This window comes from Typha latifolia, chromosome 3 (assembly GCF_019914945.1).
Source record: "Typha latifolia isolate L0001 chromosome 3, TyphaL0001v2, whole genome shotgun sequence".
NCBI lineage: Eukaryota > Viridiplantae > Streptophyta > Magnoliopsida > Poales > Typhaceae > Typha > Typha latifolia.
In genome coordinates, this window is record NC_133088.1 from 8,558,032 (window position 1) to 8,575,265 (window position 17,234).

Consider the following 17,234-nt stretch of genomic DNA (forward strand, 5'->3'; position numbering starts at 1 on the left):
TGGTTTCGAGCAGCCAATGCCAATGAGGCTATCAAAACTTGGGCCGACTTTTGCGACGATATCACACGGCGATTTGGAGCGTCGGGGTATGAAGACTTTGATTCTCTCATCTCAAAGACGGTGCAAAAGACCACGGTTGGGGCATACCAAGAAGAATTTGAGAGGATAAGTAGCTGATGTCATCCACCATGGACGGATAAGCAACTTCGCAACATCTTCATCTTTGGACTGTAGGGAGACATACAAGCTGATGCGAGAGCTTTAAGGCCTAGAACCTTAAAGGAGGCCTTCGAAGACAAACATAGGTCCATGAAGTTACATCTGAAACAGAGTTGGACGAGCCAAGGGAGTCGCAATCAAGCTCAACCAACCATAGCGGGGGGAAATATTACTTGAGTACCGAGAATCGCTGCTGCGATTGGAGGAGGCTGAGGATGAGTTTGCAGCTAAAAATGAAGGTGTGGCTAGACATCAAGGAGAAGAAGCTGAGGAGCAACCCGTGGAGGACATAATAGCTGAAATCACCCTCCACGCCTATTCGGGGATAGCTGCGCCAAAGACTTTGTGAGTGAACGCTGTAGTCAAGAAAACCATAGTGAGAATCTTGATTGACACCAGGTCCACCCACAACTTCATTGACAAGAGGCTCCTTAGGAAGATTGGGCTCGAGTCGGAACCAACGGAAGGGTTTGATGTGACGATTGGAGATGGCACCACATTACGAGCAGATTTTATTTGTGGAGGTGTGGAATTGAGGGTGCAAGGCCAAACTTTCACATTAGATTTTTATCCGTTGGCCTTGCAAGGTGCCAACATTGTTTTAGGGACTCAATGGCTTCAAAACTTGGGGCCCATAACATTTGATTTCTCAAACCTCACACTGACATTTCGGAGGAATGGTCAAAGGGTGCTGCTGGATGGAAATCAACTGCGGCAAGGGCTGACATTGCAACCACTTGTGGGCTTTCCTTATGCAGGGGACTAAGCTCTACTATTGCAAATGGTTGTTGCTGAACTAGAACAACCACCACCAAGGAAAATAGCCGCTGACATGCAAGAGCTACTGCAGGAGTTCTAGGATCTCTTCGAGGAACCCCGAGGACTGTCGCTGACTCGTTGGCACGACCATCATGAAAAAATCCCTAGACACACGTATGTATCTAAATACTAGGCAATGATCTCGCTCGTTCGCTTAAGTAAAAATTGGAAGAAATATTAAAAACGAAAGCAGAGATGAACGCCAAGATTTTAACATGGAAAAACCCAAACGGGAAAAAACCACGGATCCAAACTCGGATCAAAAACCAATCACTAGAATAGTAGCAGTTACAAGACTGACTCACAAAACAACCCGTCGATCCAAACGACTTTGTTCCTCTCAGTCTTGATAGCTAGAACCCACGATTCACTGCTTCTTGTGATTGAAGTCCAATCTCAGTAGCCCTCGAGATTGATCTTTCGTCTAGATAGCCCTTAAGATGAAAGATTAAATTCTTGTAGATGAGTGGAACCTTGTTAGTTGAAGAACCAATGTAGCCTCAAGAAGTCTTCTTCGAGATCATATATAAGGATTATGATGCCCTATCTTGAGGGTAATCACATGTATGATAAAAATATGCTCGACTATAATTATCTCTAGATGAAGTCATATAATCATGTTGGAGGTCAAAACATGTATGTACATAATATATAATATAACCTAATTTGAGAAAGGCGTCTAGGGGATAAGACTACTCACAATTCGATGAGAAGACACAAACCATATATTTCTCACATCTTCAACTCATCGATAGGGTCCACAAGGTCTCACAAAAGGGGAGTTCGGGATTCGAAAATATTTAAGTAGCAAGAAGTTAGCTATTCATTTAATTAAAATCTGTTCATGTAAAATATGATGATTGATTAGATTTTATAATTTCTACTTACCTTAATAACTAGCTAGTTTTTTTAATTATAAATAAAAATATAAATATAGATAAAACCTAATTATAATTAAATTGTGGTTCTCACTCTATTTTAATTCATTAGGGACTATGTAGTTATTACTTTATAAATAAATAAGCCTAGTATTTTATTTGTTACAAAAGAATAATAATAGATAATAAATTATTAGAATTTCTTGAAATGTATCTCATAAGAATATTAGTATATAAATCTAATAATTATGATTTACAAATCTATCTATTAATCTAATAGAGATATAAATAAATAATAAATATAAGTATTACCTATATTTATACCTAATTAATCATTAATTAAACAAATTATAATTAATAATAATTATATTGAAGAATATTTATATTACTATTAAAATAATTAATGTCTAAATACTCTATTTACATTAATTAAGAAAGAAATACCTAAATAAATAAGAAGGAGAAGAAGTTGAGAAATAAGAAGGAGAAAGGAAGAAGAAAGAAGAAAGAAGAAATAAGAAAGAAGAAAGAAGAAGACGAGGAGAAGGAGAAGGATGGCATGGACCCAGGCCGGCGAGGAGGGCGCCGGCCGCTGCTGGCCAACCAGCGACCAGCCTCTCACTGGTGGCTCGACTCCGACAAACCCAAGCTAAGTAGGAAGAAAAGAGAGAGAGAGAGAGAGAGAGAGAGAGAGAGAGAGAGAGAGAGAGAGAGAGAAGAAGAGAGAAGAAGAGAGAGAAGAAGAGAGAGAAGGATAGAGAGCTCACCGACGTCGGCGGTTCTAGGGGAGGTGGCGGTGGGCCGATGTCGACAATGAGGAGAGAAAGAGAGTGTGAGAGAGAGTAGAATGAGAAGGTGACTGAGAGAGAAGGTGGTAGGGACGTTGATGCTGCGGCTGCGGCGCCGGCAAGCCAACCGGAGCTATTTGGCCCAGCCCGGTTAGCCGGGCTGCCAACTAGGGGTGCGTGGCACCCTCATCTCATGCCACCCAACATGGCACGTGGCCGATCACATCATGCCATGCAATATTTTTTATTTATTCTTAATTTTTTTTATTTTTTTATTTTTTTAAAGAATAAGTTGTTACATTCTAGGTAAGGGGCGTTCTTCATGTCTACGATAATGCTTAGGGGTACGCCTTGGAGGGTAATGGTTCCTATCAGCAAGGGTGGCTTTAATCTCCAACAACGTCTGCGCCATGAGCACGCTAAGGTTTGCACCAAGAGGGTCCTCTGTCCATCCTCGTGAACTATAAGGGGATGGAGATCTTGACGTAGCCATGTGGTCCATCTCCAAGCCTTGATCGTTTACTTGCTTAGCCACATTTGATCTTGTAGTAGCCATGATGGTCTGAGGAACGTTGGCTTTGATACCAGTTGTTACGAACCGGCCTAATCCGATCTGCAACAATTTTGGACTCGATGAAGCTCGTAAATTCTGAAGAGATCTACAAACAATCTAACCGACGAATCCTCTAGAATTTCAGATATGTATTTGCTCGTGGAGAGAGCTTTCCAACGAATACATGATCATAAGATTTGGACAGTTAGATCTCGAGATATTGACCAAAAAATGGTCGAAGGTCAATTAGATCCTAGCTTGATACCCTCCAATGGCTAGATACATGCTAGGTTTACTCCTTGTTGTGAAGGGAGAAAAGTTATTGTAGAAGTGGGGGGTTAGAAGCTGAAAGAAACCGACCAAAGACTTGGGAGGTGGAAGAAGGGAGGAAGGAGAGGGCGCAAATGCCTAGAGACAACTTGAGAGAGAGATAAAGGTCAAAGCCAATTCAATTATCTAAGATGAACTCAAGGGTTTCCTCTACATATTTATAGAGGCTCACTCTAAGGACTCATCAACTAAGTCAAACAACTCTAACAAACCCACAACTTTCTCCGCGGTACGTTCGAATGTGGAATTTGTGTTCTTTGTCAATGCGAACAAAAGTAGGCGTTCGAATGACAGCGTTCAAATAGCCCAATTCCGTGCATAATTTGCGAACGTGTCAAAGCGTTCGCATCCTCGTTTGAACGCGGTCCTTGTGTTCGAACGCGCCCTAGCAAAAATATTTTTATTGCTTCTAACAAGACTCAACTAAATAAATAGGCTCATCACAATGAACCTAATGTCGTGAGTGGAGCTAATATGCATCGAATCGTTTTATTATCTCTCAATAAAAATGCACTATTTGTTCCTTATATATATATATATATATTTTGCTAATTATGCTTATTACAAGTTTTTAAAAAATTTATAAATCACACTCTATATTTTACCTATTTTATAATTTATACTCCGTTTTTGATGATTTTATAACTCAACTCTTTTTTTTTTATAATTCTCATTTAACATTGTCTGTTAACGAAGATGATACTAACAAAGGAATACTTTATTATAATATGTAAAATAATTTACAAATACTTAAATTACTCCTGTCTTTTTTAAGAAGATGCGTAGAGAGGAGGGAAGAGGATGGTGAGAATATTCTAGTAATTTAGTCTTAGTCGAGAGTATTGTTAGTGGAGCGAATTATGGTGGGCCTGGCGTGGGATTTAGTTAGCTACTACTGCCCACTAGCATATTAAGTGGGCCGGGTCGAGCTTGGATTTGAACCCGACCCAAAGTGAGGCGTGCGTCCATAAATATCACGTAATCAGCTCGGGACTTAATCATTACTACGGAAGAAGGGTAATGGGATTGTAATCAGAAAGGGATTATTAAATACTAACATGTTTTGTCCTCATGTGCTTTTAATAAATTTTATCAGCTGCTCAATACTTGCTTTTTCTTATTGCTCAATACTTGCCTTTTCTTATTGAAGGAGAGTAGTTCTATATAGATTGTAGGCTTATAGTCAGAGGGCAAATAACCTAACATATAATTCAGTTGAATAAAATATCATTGCAATCTCAAGCAAAGCAGGCATAGTATCAAGAATTTACTTAGGCATTGCATTTCTATCATCCTTCTCAATTGCCCATGCCCTTTGTCTAGAAGAGCCGAGCATCTTCTTCTCCTTCTCTCAAACCTTAGCCATTGATTAGCTCTTCCCTTCTCATCTCTCGATCACCCATCTCTTTTAGGAATGATCAACTTCTCTCCCTTCTACCTTTCTAAATTATAGATCTACTCCACCACATCATCATTTTTATTATTCCTTCTGCTTCTATTTTCAAAGTCTCCGTCCTGCACTATCACATCAAATAAACTCAATTTAATTCGGTCCACAACATAAATTAAATCATATAAAAATACCTATCTAGTTTGTGAAGATAATTATGACAAGTTTGTTTAGATAAAATGCAACGGAGAGAAAGAAGAAAATAAAAAATATTTAATTTTTTGGGTCTAAAACGTTGCAAGTTTCTCTCATAAATATAGTGTTTCCTCTTTGAAAAGGACAAACTAATATTAAATGAAAAATATATTTTTCTCTCTCCTGCTCAAAAATAAAGCAAAAATAATTTGTTCAGAAAATAATAAAATTAAGTGATTTTACAATAAAAATATAAAACGGAGATTAAGCATATCTCGAGTTTATGGGGCAAACGCCAACTAAGTTACAATATTTGGAAGTATGAGCTGTTGTCAAGTAAATGTACTACAATACAAAGAAAATTAAGAAAGTTTTGGATAACTATCCCAATATATTGACAAAATGTTGTGTCAATAAAATAGTAAACTACGTGGATCTTTACCACATAATCGAAACAGTATATAATAATTCCAAACAGAAGTGCTAATTTAGCATTGTTGACTATTAGGTTGAGCAATAACTTGGACGTATACAGCATATATAGGTGTCAGCGGGAAGTAAGTAATAACTTGGACGTATATAGCAACACAAGAAGATATTATCCCATCGTTTCTCTTTTAACATATATAGGTGTCGGCCAATTAGGCCAAACTATCGATTAGCCACTAGGCATGAGGCTTCGTGATTGTGATCTGATGACATTAAAGTTTAGGAGCTTTCATCTATGTACTTTTGCCATCTCTTAACTAATTGAGCTCAATCCGATGACGTACGTAATCCATGAAGATAATATGAGAAGAAGAATATATGACAATATAGGAAATAAAAAAGTACTAATGTCATCTAAATTGAAGGATCAAGAATAAGTGTTCATTTAGCCTTTGTTTATTTGTGAAATATGAATAACTTTTTTTTTAAATAAGTCTTCTTATTATGGTACAGTAACTAAACAACGACTTAATATTTTTGTATTAATTTATCATTCTCTCTCCTCTTATTCTATACAATGTTTAAAAATTAATTTAGTAATAATTAAAAATTATTAGGGATAATTTCCTTTTCACCCCCTAAACTATCACACATTTCCATATTGACCCCCTAAACTTTTTTTTGGTATACACTAGCCCCCTAAACTATCAGAAATACCTCACCCCCGTGACGTCGTTGACAGAATTAATGAATTGACTAAATTACCCCTCCACTTATAATGATGAGATAATAAAGTGGCTTAACTAATATTAAATATTTTAATTTTTTTAAACTCCTGCATTACCCTCTCCTTCTGCCTTAATCCCCTTTCTAAATATTTTAATTTTTTTAATTCCTTCATTACCCAACGGCTCTTGTGACCTCTTCGGCGATGCGGAGCTCAGAGAAGAGGGCAACGGTGATGCCAGTCTCTGTCCTCCCCAACGGCTCTTGCGACCTCTTCGGCAATGCCGGGCTCGAAGAAGAGGGCAATAGCAACGCCGGACTAGGGAAGAGGGCCGGGCTTGGAGATGAGGGTAGGCATAAGGCATTGGAGAGAGAGAGAGCTCTAAGAAGAGGGCAACGATGACGGGGAGGAATTTAGAGAGAGAGAAGGGGCTCAGAGAAAATGGCAACGACGACGCCGGGCTCGGAGAAGAGGGTGACAGCAACGTCGAGGTGGGGCTCGAAGAAAGTGCTCAGAGAAGAGGGTGGATCTGTCTTGCCTTAATTGGCTGCAGTCGTCGAAGGCAATAGTGTAGCGGCCAAAGCTACGCCAATCCAAGATCCAACTCCAACGGGAATGCGGATCTTACGATGTATTTGAGCTTGAGCACGCTAGACAGGAAGACGATGGTAGGTTTTGGAGAAGGCGACGGTGGTCAACATTGTGGATGCAGTAGCTATGGCAATGGAGGCTACGGTGGGCTAGGTTGAGGCCGCAGTAATAGAGGGAGAGAATAAGGGGTATTTTCATCCACCAAAAAGTTTCTCATGACTTAGCATGTGACTTGCACATGTATGAGGGTAAAATTATCATATATTTGTCAGGTGATTATCACATGATATATTTTGGGCGGAAATGGGTAACGGAACCCTAACGGAAGGGGTCAAATGAGGTATTTCTGATAGTTTAGGGGGTCAGTGTGTACCAAAAATAAGTTCAGGGGTCAATGTGGAAATGAGTGATAGTTGAGGAGGTGAAAAGGGAATTATCCCAAATTATTATTTTACCCCTAGATTAGAAATCTATTACTACTACTTTACATCTAAATAAGGTAATTTTATTATTTGGTTTTAAAAAAATTACTAATTTTTTATATAAATTTACTATTTTTTATTACTTTAATATCACTATGTCACATCAAATTTAAATTATTGCTCTTATACTAGGTATTCAACGAAGCAATAGTATTACTTACCAATGCAATAGTATTACTTATACCAATATTAGCTCTTTTTTATATCAAAAATTAAAATACTTATTTTAGATTGACTTTATTCTACAAGTTAACGGGTCATATATATCTAGCTAAAGATTAGTCGAGGCGTTCGAATAGGCCTCCGTGGCATTTGAATGCTCTAAGGGATTTTCTTCTTTATCAAGTCACCCCTATAAATAAAGAGTTTGTGTTTTATGGTTACTATGAAAGGGGAAAACCTGTGAGATATAACTAGTTATAATAAGGGAGATTGGAGTATGAAAACCCTTTGTACTTATATTTGGATTAGTGGATTAAAGTTTTGCAATGTCCATGGATGTAGGCACATCATCAAATAACGTAAATCTTGTCTCTCTTTCTTCTCTTTGGATTACATTTAGTGAGAGTTCTTGTTCATAGTTAAATTGATTGATTGCTATTACTCTACCATTAGTGTTGAATTTGTTATTTTCACTATTTAGTAGTGCTATTTATCTATTGCTATTCTATTAGGATTATTTGTGGGTGATTGGGAATTGCTTTGCTACCTCCACCCAATTGGAGTTCTACACAATAAATTGGTATTAGAGCCAAAAATTCAAACCTAAGCTACTAGATTTGGGGATGGTTTTATACTTGGTAAATTAATTTTATAAACTATCAAAATTATCTAAATCGAGAAAATTTGTGTCAAATACAAAATTTAAGGTACAAAAATTTGATGACATAAGTAACTTTCGAATGTGGCAATGAAAAATAATGTATATCTTGTTTCAACGAAAGTTCGACATTACATTAGAGGAGAAATTCAAAGAAATCATGGATAAAGAATAGGAAAAAATGAACTGGCAAGTTTATAGCACTATTTATCTTTGTTTAGCAAAATATCAAAAGTACTTTATGATGAAGGAGAATTTAGCAAATAACTTGTAGAAGAAATTGAATGATATATTCATGTGGAAGATCATTGAGAACCGATTCTATTTGAAAAAGTTCTTAGGATTTTAATATTAAGTTGAAACACTTATGACCTAGCATTTGAACTCTCTAAACAAATTACATGCTAACTTGCAAAACTTGGATATGGATATATTAGATGAAGATAAGGCATTTATACTATTAAATTCATTGCTAAACACCTATGACCACCTTAATACTATCTCACTTTTTAAAAAGGATCCTATCTATTATAATGATTTTGTAAAATACATTGATTAACAATGAGTATCAAAAATTGACTAAGCAAGCTACCCATGAGTCATCATCGGATGCTTTGATGGTGAGAGATAGATTGGAGAATAGAAAGTTTGTAAAGAGAAGCAAATCTCATTTGAAGACAAGGAGTGCATCTTTAAATATTAAAATATATGCAAAAAACTAATGCTTATATTATCACAACAAAGGGCATTGAAAAAAGGTTTGTCATATTTTGACAACTAAGAAAAAGAAATCTCAAAAGGCAAATATGAAGCATTCGGATGATGAGGATTCAAAGGCGCATTGATTGGTTCAGCTCTTGCTTGTGACATGGATAAATGGGTTTTAGATTTCAAGTGCACATACCCATGGGCAACGACAACCCATGCAGAGCTAAAGGCTTCATAATAGATTTATGATAGAGTTGACAGAAGTTCAATATATATTGGAATTAAAGAAGAACCTCATTTCACTTAGTATCTTGGAATCAAATGATTTCACCATTATATGAAGAGGTCAAGCATTAAAGGTTTCTTTAAGAGGGGTATAAGAAGAAGAAATTTATACTTCTTGTATGGCTCTACAAATATTAACAGTGTAGCTACGACTTCAAACAATTTAGTTGATGTCGCTAACACTACTATATTATGATATATAAGGTTGGTGCATCTCGAAGATAAAGCATTGCAAGGTTTGGCAAGCCAAGGATTGCTAAAGAGTGCGAAGAGTCTCAAACTAAAATATTGCAAACACTGTACTATGGGCAAACAAACAAGGGTAAAGTTTGCTACCAGAGTGCATCGATCCCAGGGCATCATGGACAATATCCACATGTATTAGTTTGGGACCTATGAGGAATGTTTTTTTAGGCAAAAAATATTAGCTTGTGACCTTCATATATGACTATTCAAGAAGGTTTTGGGTATACACATTATGCACCATAATGATGAAGTGCTTGAGATATTTTGGAATTGGAAGAAAATGACTAAAAATTAAACGAGCATTCTCTAGTGGTGAAGCATTCGTCCATTTAGAATTTACTAGCTTTGATAGCACAATTTGACCTAGAGCTAGCTTAGATGGATGTAAAGACCGCCTTCTTTCATAGCGATTTGGAGAAAAATATTTACATGTCCCAACTAGAAGGATTCAAAGTCAATGGGAAGGGGGATATGACTTGCAAATTGAAGTTCTTATATGACCGATCTCTACGGCAATGGTATAAATGTTTTGGTTAGATCATGCAGAAATAAATATAAGAGAATCACTATGATCATTATGCCTATTTTAGAAAGCTTTAAGATGGGTCCTTTATCTATTTGCGTTTATATGTAATGATATACTTATTACTTCTAAGAATAAGGTTGAGACTGATAAATTGAAGAATCAATCGTATAAAGAATTTGACTAAGAAGATACTTGACATGTAAATCAAAAGAGATCGAAGAAAAATGATAGTATGCTTAGCATAGGAGTAGTATTTGAAGAAAGTACTTCAACAGTTTAGCATTGACATCAAAATATTATTAGTTAATACACCGTTGGCACCTCACTTTATACTTAGTGCAGCTATGTTACCAAGTACAGATGTCGAGAGAGATTTTATATTCAAAGTATAATATGTAAGCGCAGGTGAAAACCTAGTGTATGCAATGATGTGCACTAGGCCAGATATCTCACAAGCTATTAACATTGTTAGTAGATATATGCATGCTCTAGGAAAGGGGTATTAGCAAGTTATGTGAATTTTGAGATACATTTATCTTACTCTCAAAGTTGGACTTAAATTTGTGAAAGATGATAGATTGAGTCTACATCTTATTTGATATGTAGATTTGGACTATGTAGTTTATTTTAATAAGTGAAATTTTGTTACTTGATATGTATTTACACTTGCGAAATGATTGGTATACGAGAGATCTACCTTAGAGTTGATAGTTTCTCTATCTACTACAAATGTTGAGTATATGACAATGACAAAGGCCATAAATGATGCTATTTGGTTGATTGGTGATACGATCACACCTCTGGCTATGGAGCTCTGATACCGGCTTGATACGATCTCGCCTTTTTGGTGAAGGGTCGATCTCTTCCAATTCTTGATCTGGACTAGATCTGGCACAGAACTTTGAAATAAGATCCCGAAATATGTCGCCGTCGGATCGACGTGAAACTTTGATATGTTGTAGCCCCAGAAAAGATCTTTCCAACAAATCTAGTTTCAGGCGAATCGGAGTTGGGGATCTCGAGATATCGTTCATTTAGTGGACAAACATCAGGATGCTCTGTTTTGGATCCGTGGATGGAGGCACGAGATCCTAGGTAATGGTGGATGGTGGACCGGTGTTAATGTGGTGGCACCGGTGAAAAGTGATGGTGGAAGGGTTGTGGTTGATGGAAGGATTAGGGCAAGTGTTGGATAGATTGGACGAAGGGGAAGAAGAGGGCCACCCCTAAGGGACTAGGGTGATTAGCCGAACGAGGGAGGTTAGAAGTGGCGTCGCCGGGGATTGAGAGAACGGGAGCGAAGAAGACGAAAGAGGCAAGGCAAAACTCAATCTCAATAATCAATCCTCAATTTGGTTGCCTACCACATCCTTTTATAGGCTAACCAACAACTCAAATTAACCCTAAAAACATAATTTTCGTCGACCGCGTTCGAACTCGCCCGACCGCGTTCGAACGCACCGAGTTCGCTCTTCTGGATTTGCGAATGCGATGCAGGCGTTCGAACGCGCAATCGAACGCGCCTGTCGGTATTTGTAAACGCGATGCAGGCGTTCACAGTGCGTTCGAACGCACAGTACATTCTCTTCACCACGTTCACAACCCCGTTCACAAACCGCGTTCGAACTCACTCCACCCGCGTTCGAACGCGACTTACAGAAAACTTATTTTAATGGAAATTAAACACTAAAACATGAAATAAAAACACTCCTAAAGTGAATCCATGCTCGAGACGACGTTGGTGAAGTCCGAATCGTATCAATTGGTTAGATGGATGACTTATGCATATATCAAGAGCAAGTGAAGTTGCATTGTGATAGCTAGAGTTTAATTTGTTTAGCAAAAAATTAACTTTATTACCTTAGAACAAGCACATAAATGTCTAAATTTATTTTGTGACGAAAATTTTGGAAGAAGACAATTTTATTTACAAAATTGGAATTGTAGATAATTCTACAAATATGTCAATAGAAGTGGTGACAAGGGTTAAGTTCCAGCGGTGTTTGGACTTAATCAATATCACACATGTTTGATTATTTTGGATTTGGCGTCCTAAGATGCAAATTTACAAACAGTGCATTTTGTGAGATTTTATTCACTTTGCATTGGTGAAGAGAAACTTGTTTGAAGCCTTGCAGTTATCTCAAAGATAGAGAATTGTTGAAGATTGGCTTGAATAAAAAGAAAATCAATTGAACGGGATTGGATCTATTTGAACAGTGTTATTGCAGGTTAGCATTCCAAGTTCCATGTGCTAGGCGTTTGGATGAACTCTGGTGGCATTCGAACACCTAGGCACGAGAAAATATTTACACACCACATGTATTTAAATAGGTTATTAGAGTGTTTGAATGCCATTTTATGTTTTAGATTAATGTTCGGAGGCATTGTAATAGGCATTCAAGCGTTCCAATGCCCAGTAGAATTTCTTCTCTATCAAGTCACCCGTAAACATAGATAAGTTATGATTTTAAGGTTATTATGAAAAAGCAAAACTTGAGAGATATAACCACTACTATAAAGAGGTAGATTGGAGTATCAAAAGCTTTGTACTTGGATTTGGATTAATAGGTCGAAACTTTGCACCACCTATAGAGAAGGAACATTATCGAACTGGTTCGTAATCGTATGCCTCTCCTTCTCTAATGATTACTTTCAATAAGAGTTCTTGTTTATGGTTTAATTGATTGATTGCTATTACCCTTCTATTAGCATCAAATTTTTAATATTCCCTTTTTGGTATTGCTTTTATCTATTACTTCCTATTGGAATTAATAACCATCTTTCCTATTCGATTTATTTATGAATGATTAAGAATTGCTTTGTACAAAACTAAGCTACTTACATGAGCATATATAACGCATCGAAATTAATACCAGTGGAACAGAAAATATCTTAAAATATCTCCTCTCTTATATATATTGCTACTAATTGGTTTATCGAGTTAACGAATTTTTTTATTTTTAATTGTTGAGCAACCAGTGTGAATGATGCTGCTTGGTCAGATATTTATATCCTGCCTCCGGATGCTCTCTAACGGCTATTCTTTTAAATGTACTATATTGTATCAAGTAATTCGCATTTATAAGGGACACGTCCCTCGACAGTCTACTGCAAGCTTCACGAGAAATAAAGCTGAAGTATAAAGTATATTTGACGATGCTGCCAAGTGGGACCTAGACTTTGACCCCTGCCTTTTTCCTCAACAAAGAAAAAGTAAACTAAACACAGATAATAATTTGATGTAATAAAATTGGGATCTATCCTGGGCCCGTAATCTAAGCACAAATCACAGACCTGGCCCACTCTCTACATTAGGGTGGGCAAGCAAATTAGTAGCCAAAAAATAGCAAGAATAAATCACCCAAAGTAGCCTTCTGATGAACCCATTGATTAACTTTAGCCCCCACCACGTGGAAGACTGGAAAGGAAGGAAAAGAAAAAGATACTGCAAACTTTACTTTCCAACACTACTACTATAGTCTATAGCCCACTGGCTCTTTCCTGCCATTATGGCTCTTCTTTTTTACCCACCACTCTTTACTCCGTCCGTCCGTCCTTTCTTCTCTGTTCCCCTTACTGACACACCCAGGCCGGACCAGATTCTAGTTCACGATGCGGTCCACCCGGTCGTCTTAACTGAACCCAAAGCGGACCCAGATCACATCGGCTGGATCCAGGAGACCACGATGGGGCTCCTGACCTCGTGGGCCCCGTCCGACCACACGAGATAGGCATACGCCGGCGCGGTCGTTGCCGCCGCCGCCGACACCGTGACGGCGAAGCTCCGCTTCCTCGCCGCCGCCGAGAATGCCAGCTTCCTCGGCCTTACGCTCACTACTACACCGTTCGCCGCCGCCATTTCAAGTCTGTTACGGTAGACGGCATCCGCGGTGGTTCCCACGTTGGTCACCATCCTCATGACAGTTCGGGTCTGGTTCCCCGCGCCGCTGTCGAAGGTCACCGAGATAGAGGGGTAGTTGAGGTCCGGTATCGCGGGCTTCCTAGCCGGGCACGCCTCCGGCGCGTGCGTTATGACCTGGATGGTCTTGGCGTCGTAGCCCAAGGCGCAGAGGTAATTGACGTAGTCGGCGTCACCAAGATCGTAGACCAAACCGGGGTCCATGGCCTTCCCCAGGTTGAGATGCCCCGCCCCGAAATCGAAGGGGGAGGCAGGGCGACCGGTCGACTCGTCCGTCACGTGTCCGCCGCGGTTGTCGGCCACAGTGGCCGTGGTCATCATCGCGGAGCGGATCATGGCGGGGCTCCAATTCGGGTGCGCAGACTTGAGTAACGCTGCGGCACCGCTCACGTGCGGGCAGGCCATGGAGGTGCCGGAGAGGATGTTAAACTCGGTGCGGCGACGGTCCGATTCGAGCCCCGTCGGCCCCGTCGCGCCGGTCCACGCCGCCAAAATATTGACTCCGGGGGCCACTAGATCCGGCTTGAGTACCTCCGGGCTCAGCCCGTTGGGCCCGCGTGCAGAGAAGGAGGCCACCACCGGCGCCGGCTTGACCCCGAGAACAGTCCCTTTAAAGTTGATGGTAGCGACAGGGTTTGTGGCCGAGGCGACGTAGGATTTGAGGGCGTCACCCTCGTCGGCTCCCACCGCGCACGCAGGGAGCACGTGCGCGTCGCCGACGAGGCCCTCCCCGTTGGACGCGCTGTTGGCGAGGACCATACCTGCGCCGCCGGCTTCCTTGACGACCTGCCCTTTCGCAACGCGCGGGCTGCTCCCGCGGTCGCAGATGACAATTTTGCCCCCGACGAGCTTGGGGTCGAGCGAGTTCTCCATGCAGAGAGACGCGGAGAGGCCTCCCGAGCGGCCTGGGTAGACGATGGGAAGCATCGAGCGGTTGAGGAGCTTACCGGAGTAGAGCGACACGCCAGCAAGTCGGCGACCATCGCCGAGAACCACGTAGGCTGGGAAGGTCCGGTCGATGGTCCCGGCGCCGACGGTAGTAAGCCATGGGGCTAGGTTGGTCACTGACATCGGGGTGGGCCCGTCATTGCCGGCCGAGGTAGCTACAAACACCCCTCGCTTGACGGCGCCGTATGCACCGACGGCGATGGGATCGAGATAGTACGGCGAAGCAACGCCGTCACCGCCGCCGATGGAAACGGAGATGACGTCCACCCCGTCCGCCACAGCACGGTCGAATCCAGCGAGGATATCGGAGTCAAGGCAACCAGAGTTCTTCCAGCAAACCTTGTACGCAGCCACTCGTGCCTTGGGGGCGACGCCCTTGGCGACCCCAGCGGCGTAGCCGTCCATGCTCGCGTCAAACGAGATGCTGCCGGCCGCCGTCGAGGCCGTGTGCGTCCCATGGCCGTCAGCGTCGCGCGGTGACATGAATTCCACCGTTCCGTTCACACCCCCAGACGTGCCGGCGGCTGCGTCATGACCTTTCGAGAAGAATCTCGCGCCGACCAGTTTCTTGTTGCAAAGCGTAGCCGGGAAGCCCGAACCGGAGTCGCATCCGCCACGCCACCGAGACGGGACTGGACCAAGATTGCGATCGGAGAAGCTGCGCCGTTCCGGCCAGACGCCGGTATCCAGGATGCCGACGACGACATCGGAGCCGTAGTCGGAGAGGGACCAGAGGCCGAGCTGGGTCCGTAAACCGAGAAACTGGGGGGATCGCGTTGTGTGGAGGCGGCGCCGGCGGTCCTCAAATACAGCGAGCACGGCCGGGTGTCGGAGGAGCTCGGCAGCGCGGTCGGCGGACAAAGACGCCGAGAATCCGTGGAAGACCGTATCGTAGACATGGAGGAGATCGAGCGGCTCGCCGGAGCCGGCGCCGTTGAAAGCGGCGGAGGCGTACCAGTTGGCGTGGGTGGGGAAGACGGATGGTTTAGCTTGGTAGTCCACCCGGAAGATGTAGGTCTTCTTCTGGGTAGTAGCCGTTGCTAGGGTTAGGATTAGGGTTAGGGTTAGGAGAAAGAAGAGATGGGGCAAACTGGAGGCCATCTGGGAGAGATGAAGGTGAGAATATGAGAGTGTGTTGAGTGCCCACTAATTTTATTTATAGAGAGAAAGGAATGGGAAACAGAGGAAGGGATCAGGGGAGTGAGTGGCGTGGTGGGTGAATGAGACAGTCAAAGAAGAAGAGATTTGTATTTTTTAATTCTTGTCTTAAAGTTTGAACTTAGATTTAAGCTCTTGTTCTCTTTAGATAATGGTAAATAATTGCTTTAGAAACAAGGATGTTTTTGCAATATTGTTTTATCTTTTTGGGCAGGGAAGTGGAGAGAATCGATGAGTATAGTTTCAAACTTTTTCATTAGCTGCCTTTATGCCCCTATGTGGGGGTGGTAGGGGTGAAAACGGGTCGGATTAAGTCCGATCCAATCCCCTATCTGATTCGGATCAGATCAGATACAGATAGGAAAATCCTATCCGATCCAGATTTGGATACGGATACGGATAGCTATTTCCAAAAATATTTGGATCCGAATATGGATAGCCTTTTAGAAAAAAATCTAGATCCGGATACGGATACGGGTATAGTTGATTTTATTGGATACGGATTTAAATAACGGATATTCATTTACCCGCTAAATAAATACCCAACTAAAGTTAGTAAACCCTACCCTCTATCTCTCATCTACTCACCATCTCCCCTAAATCTCCATCGCCCTCACTGCTAACCGCGGCACCACCTCCATCTAAGGACTAAAATCCACATCGTTCGCATCTGTTTTCACCGCCTCCCTCGTCGAACTTGGCTCTCCTACACCGGCCCTCCCTCGTCGACCTCGGCTCTCCTCCACCGGCCTCACTCCACGGGTTCTCGATCCATCGCCATCACAGCTCGCCACCTCCATCTAAAATTCATCATCGCCATCACCGCCCTCCCTCCTCCGGCCCTCCCTCGTTGAGCTCGGCCCTCCTCCATGGGTCCTCCCTCCTCCTCCTCCACCACCACAGACCCTCCCTCCACGGGTCCTCCCTCCCTCCACCGGCCCTCCCTCCACTCCACTAGTCAGGTACTATCTATCATTCATAGCCATTTTTTATATCAACTAATTATAATAAAGTTAATGTCAAGTGTATTTGTGAGGCATTTTAAGCAAAATATATATTATCTTTTTCCCTAAAAACTATTTGTTAGTGACATCCATTGTCACTAGTTTTATCAAGCTGAAGCTGAAAGATAGTCTACCTATGATTGAGATTGAGATTAAGTAGGAAATAAGAGAATGTTTCTCAATTCTATGAACATCCCATTGTAGATCTGGAATTAT

General features: G+C 41.4%; 1 protein-coding gene across 1 annotated transcript; it reads right to left on the reverse strand.

Annotated features, from left to right (window-relative positions):
• Positions 1 to 13,342: 13,342 nt before the first annotated feature.
• LOC140785243 (subtilisin-like protease SBT1.6) lies at positions 13,343 to 16,186 on the reverse strand. The gene has a single exon (XM_073133032.1). It carries the CDS (start codon positions 15,955 to 15,957, stop codon positions 13,648 to 13,650), a length of 2,310 nt encoding a protein of 769 aa, XP_072989133.1. The 5' UTR covers positions 15,958 to 16,186; the 3' UTR covers positions 13,343 to 13,647.
• Between the last annotated feature and the right edge of the window lie 1,048 nt (positions 16,187 to 17,234).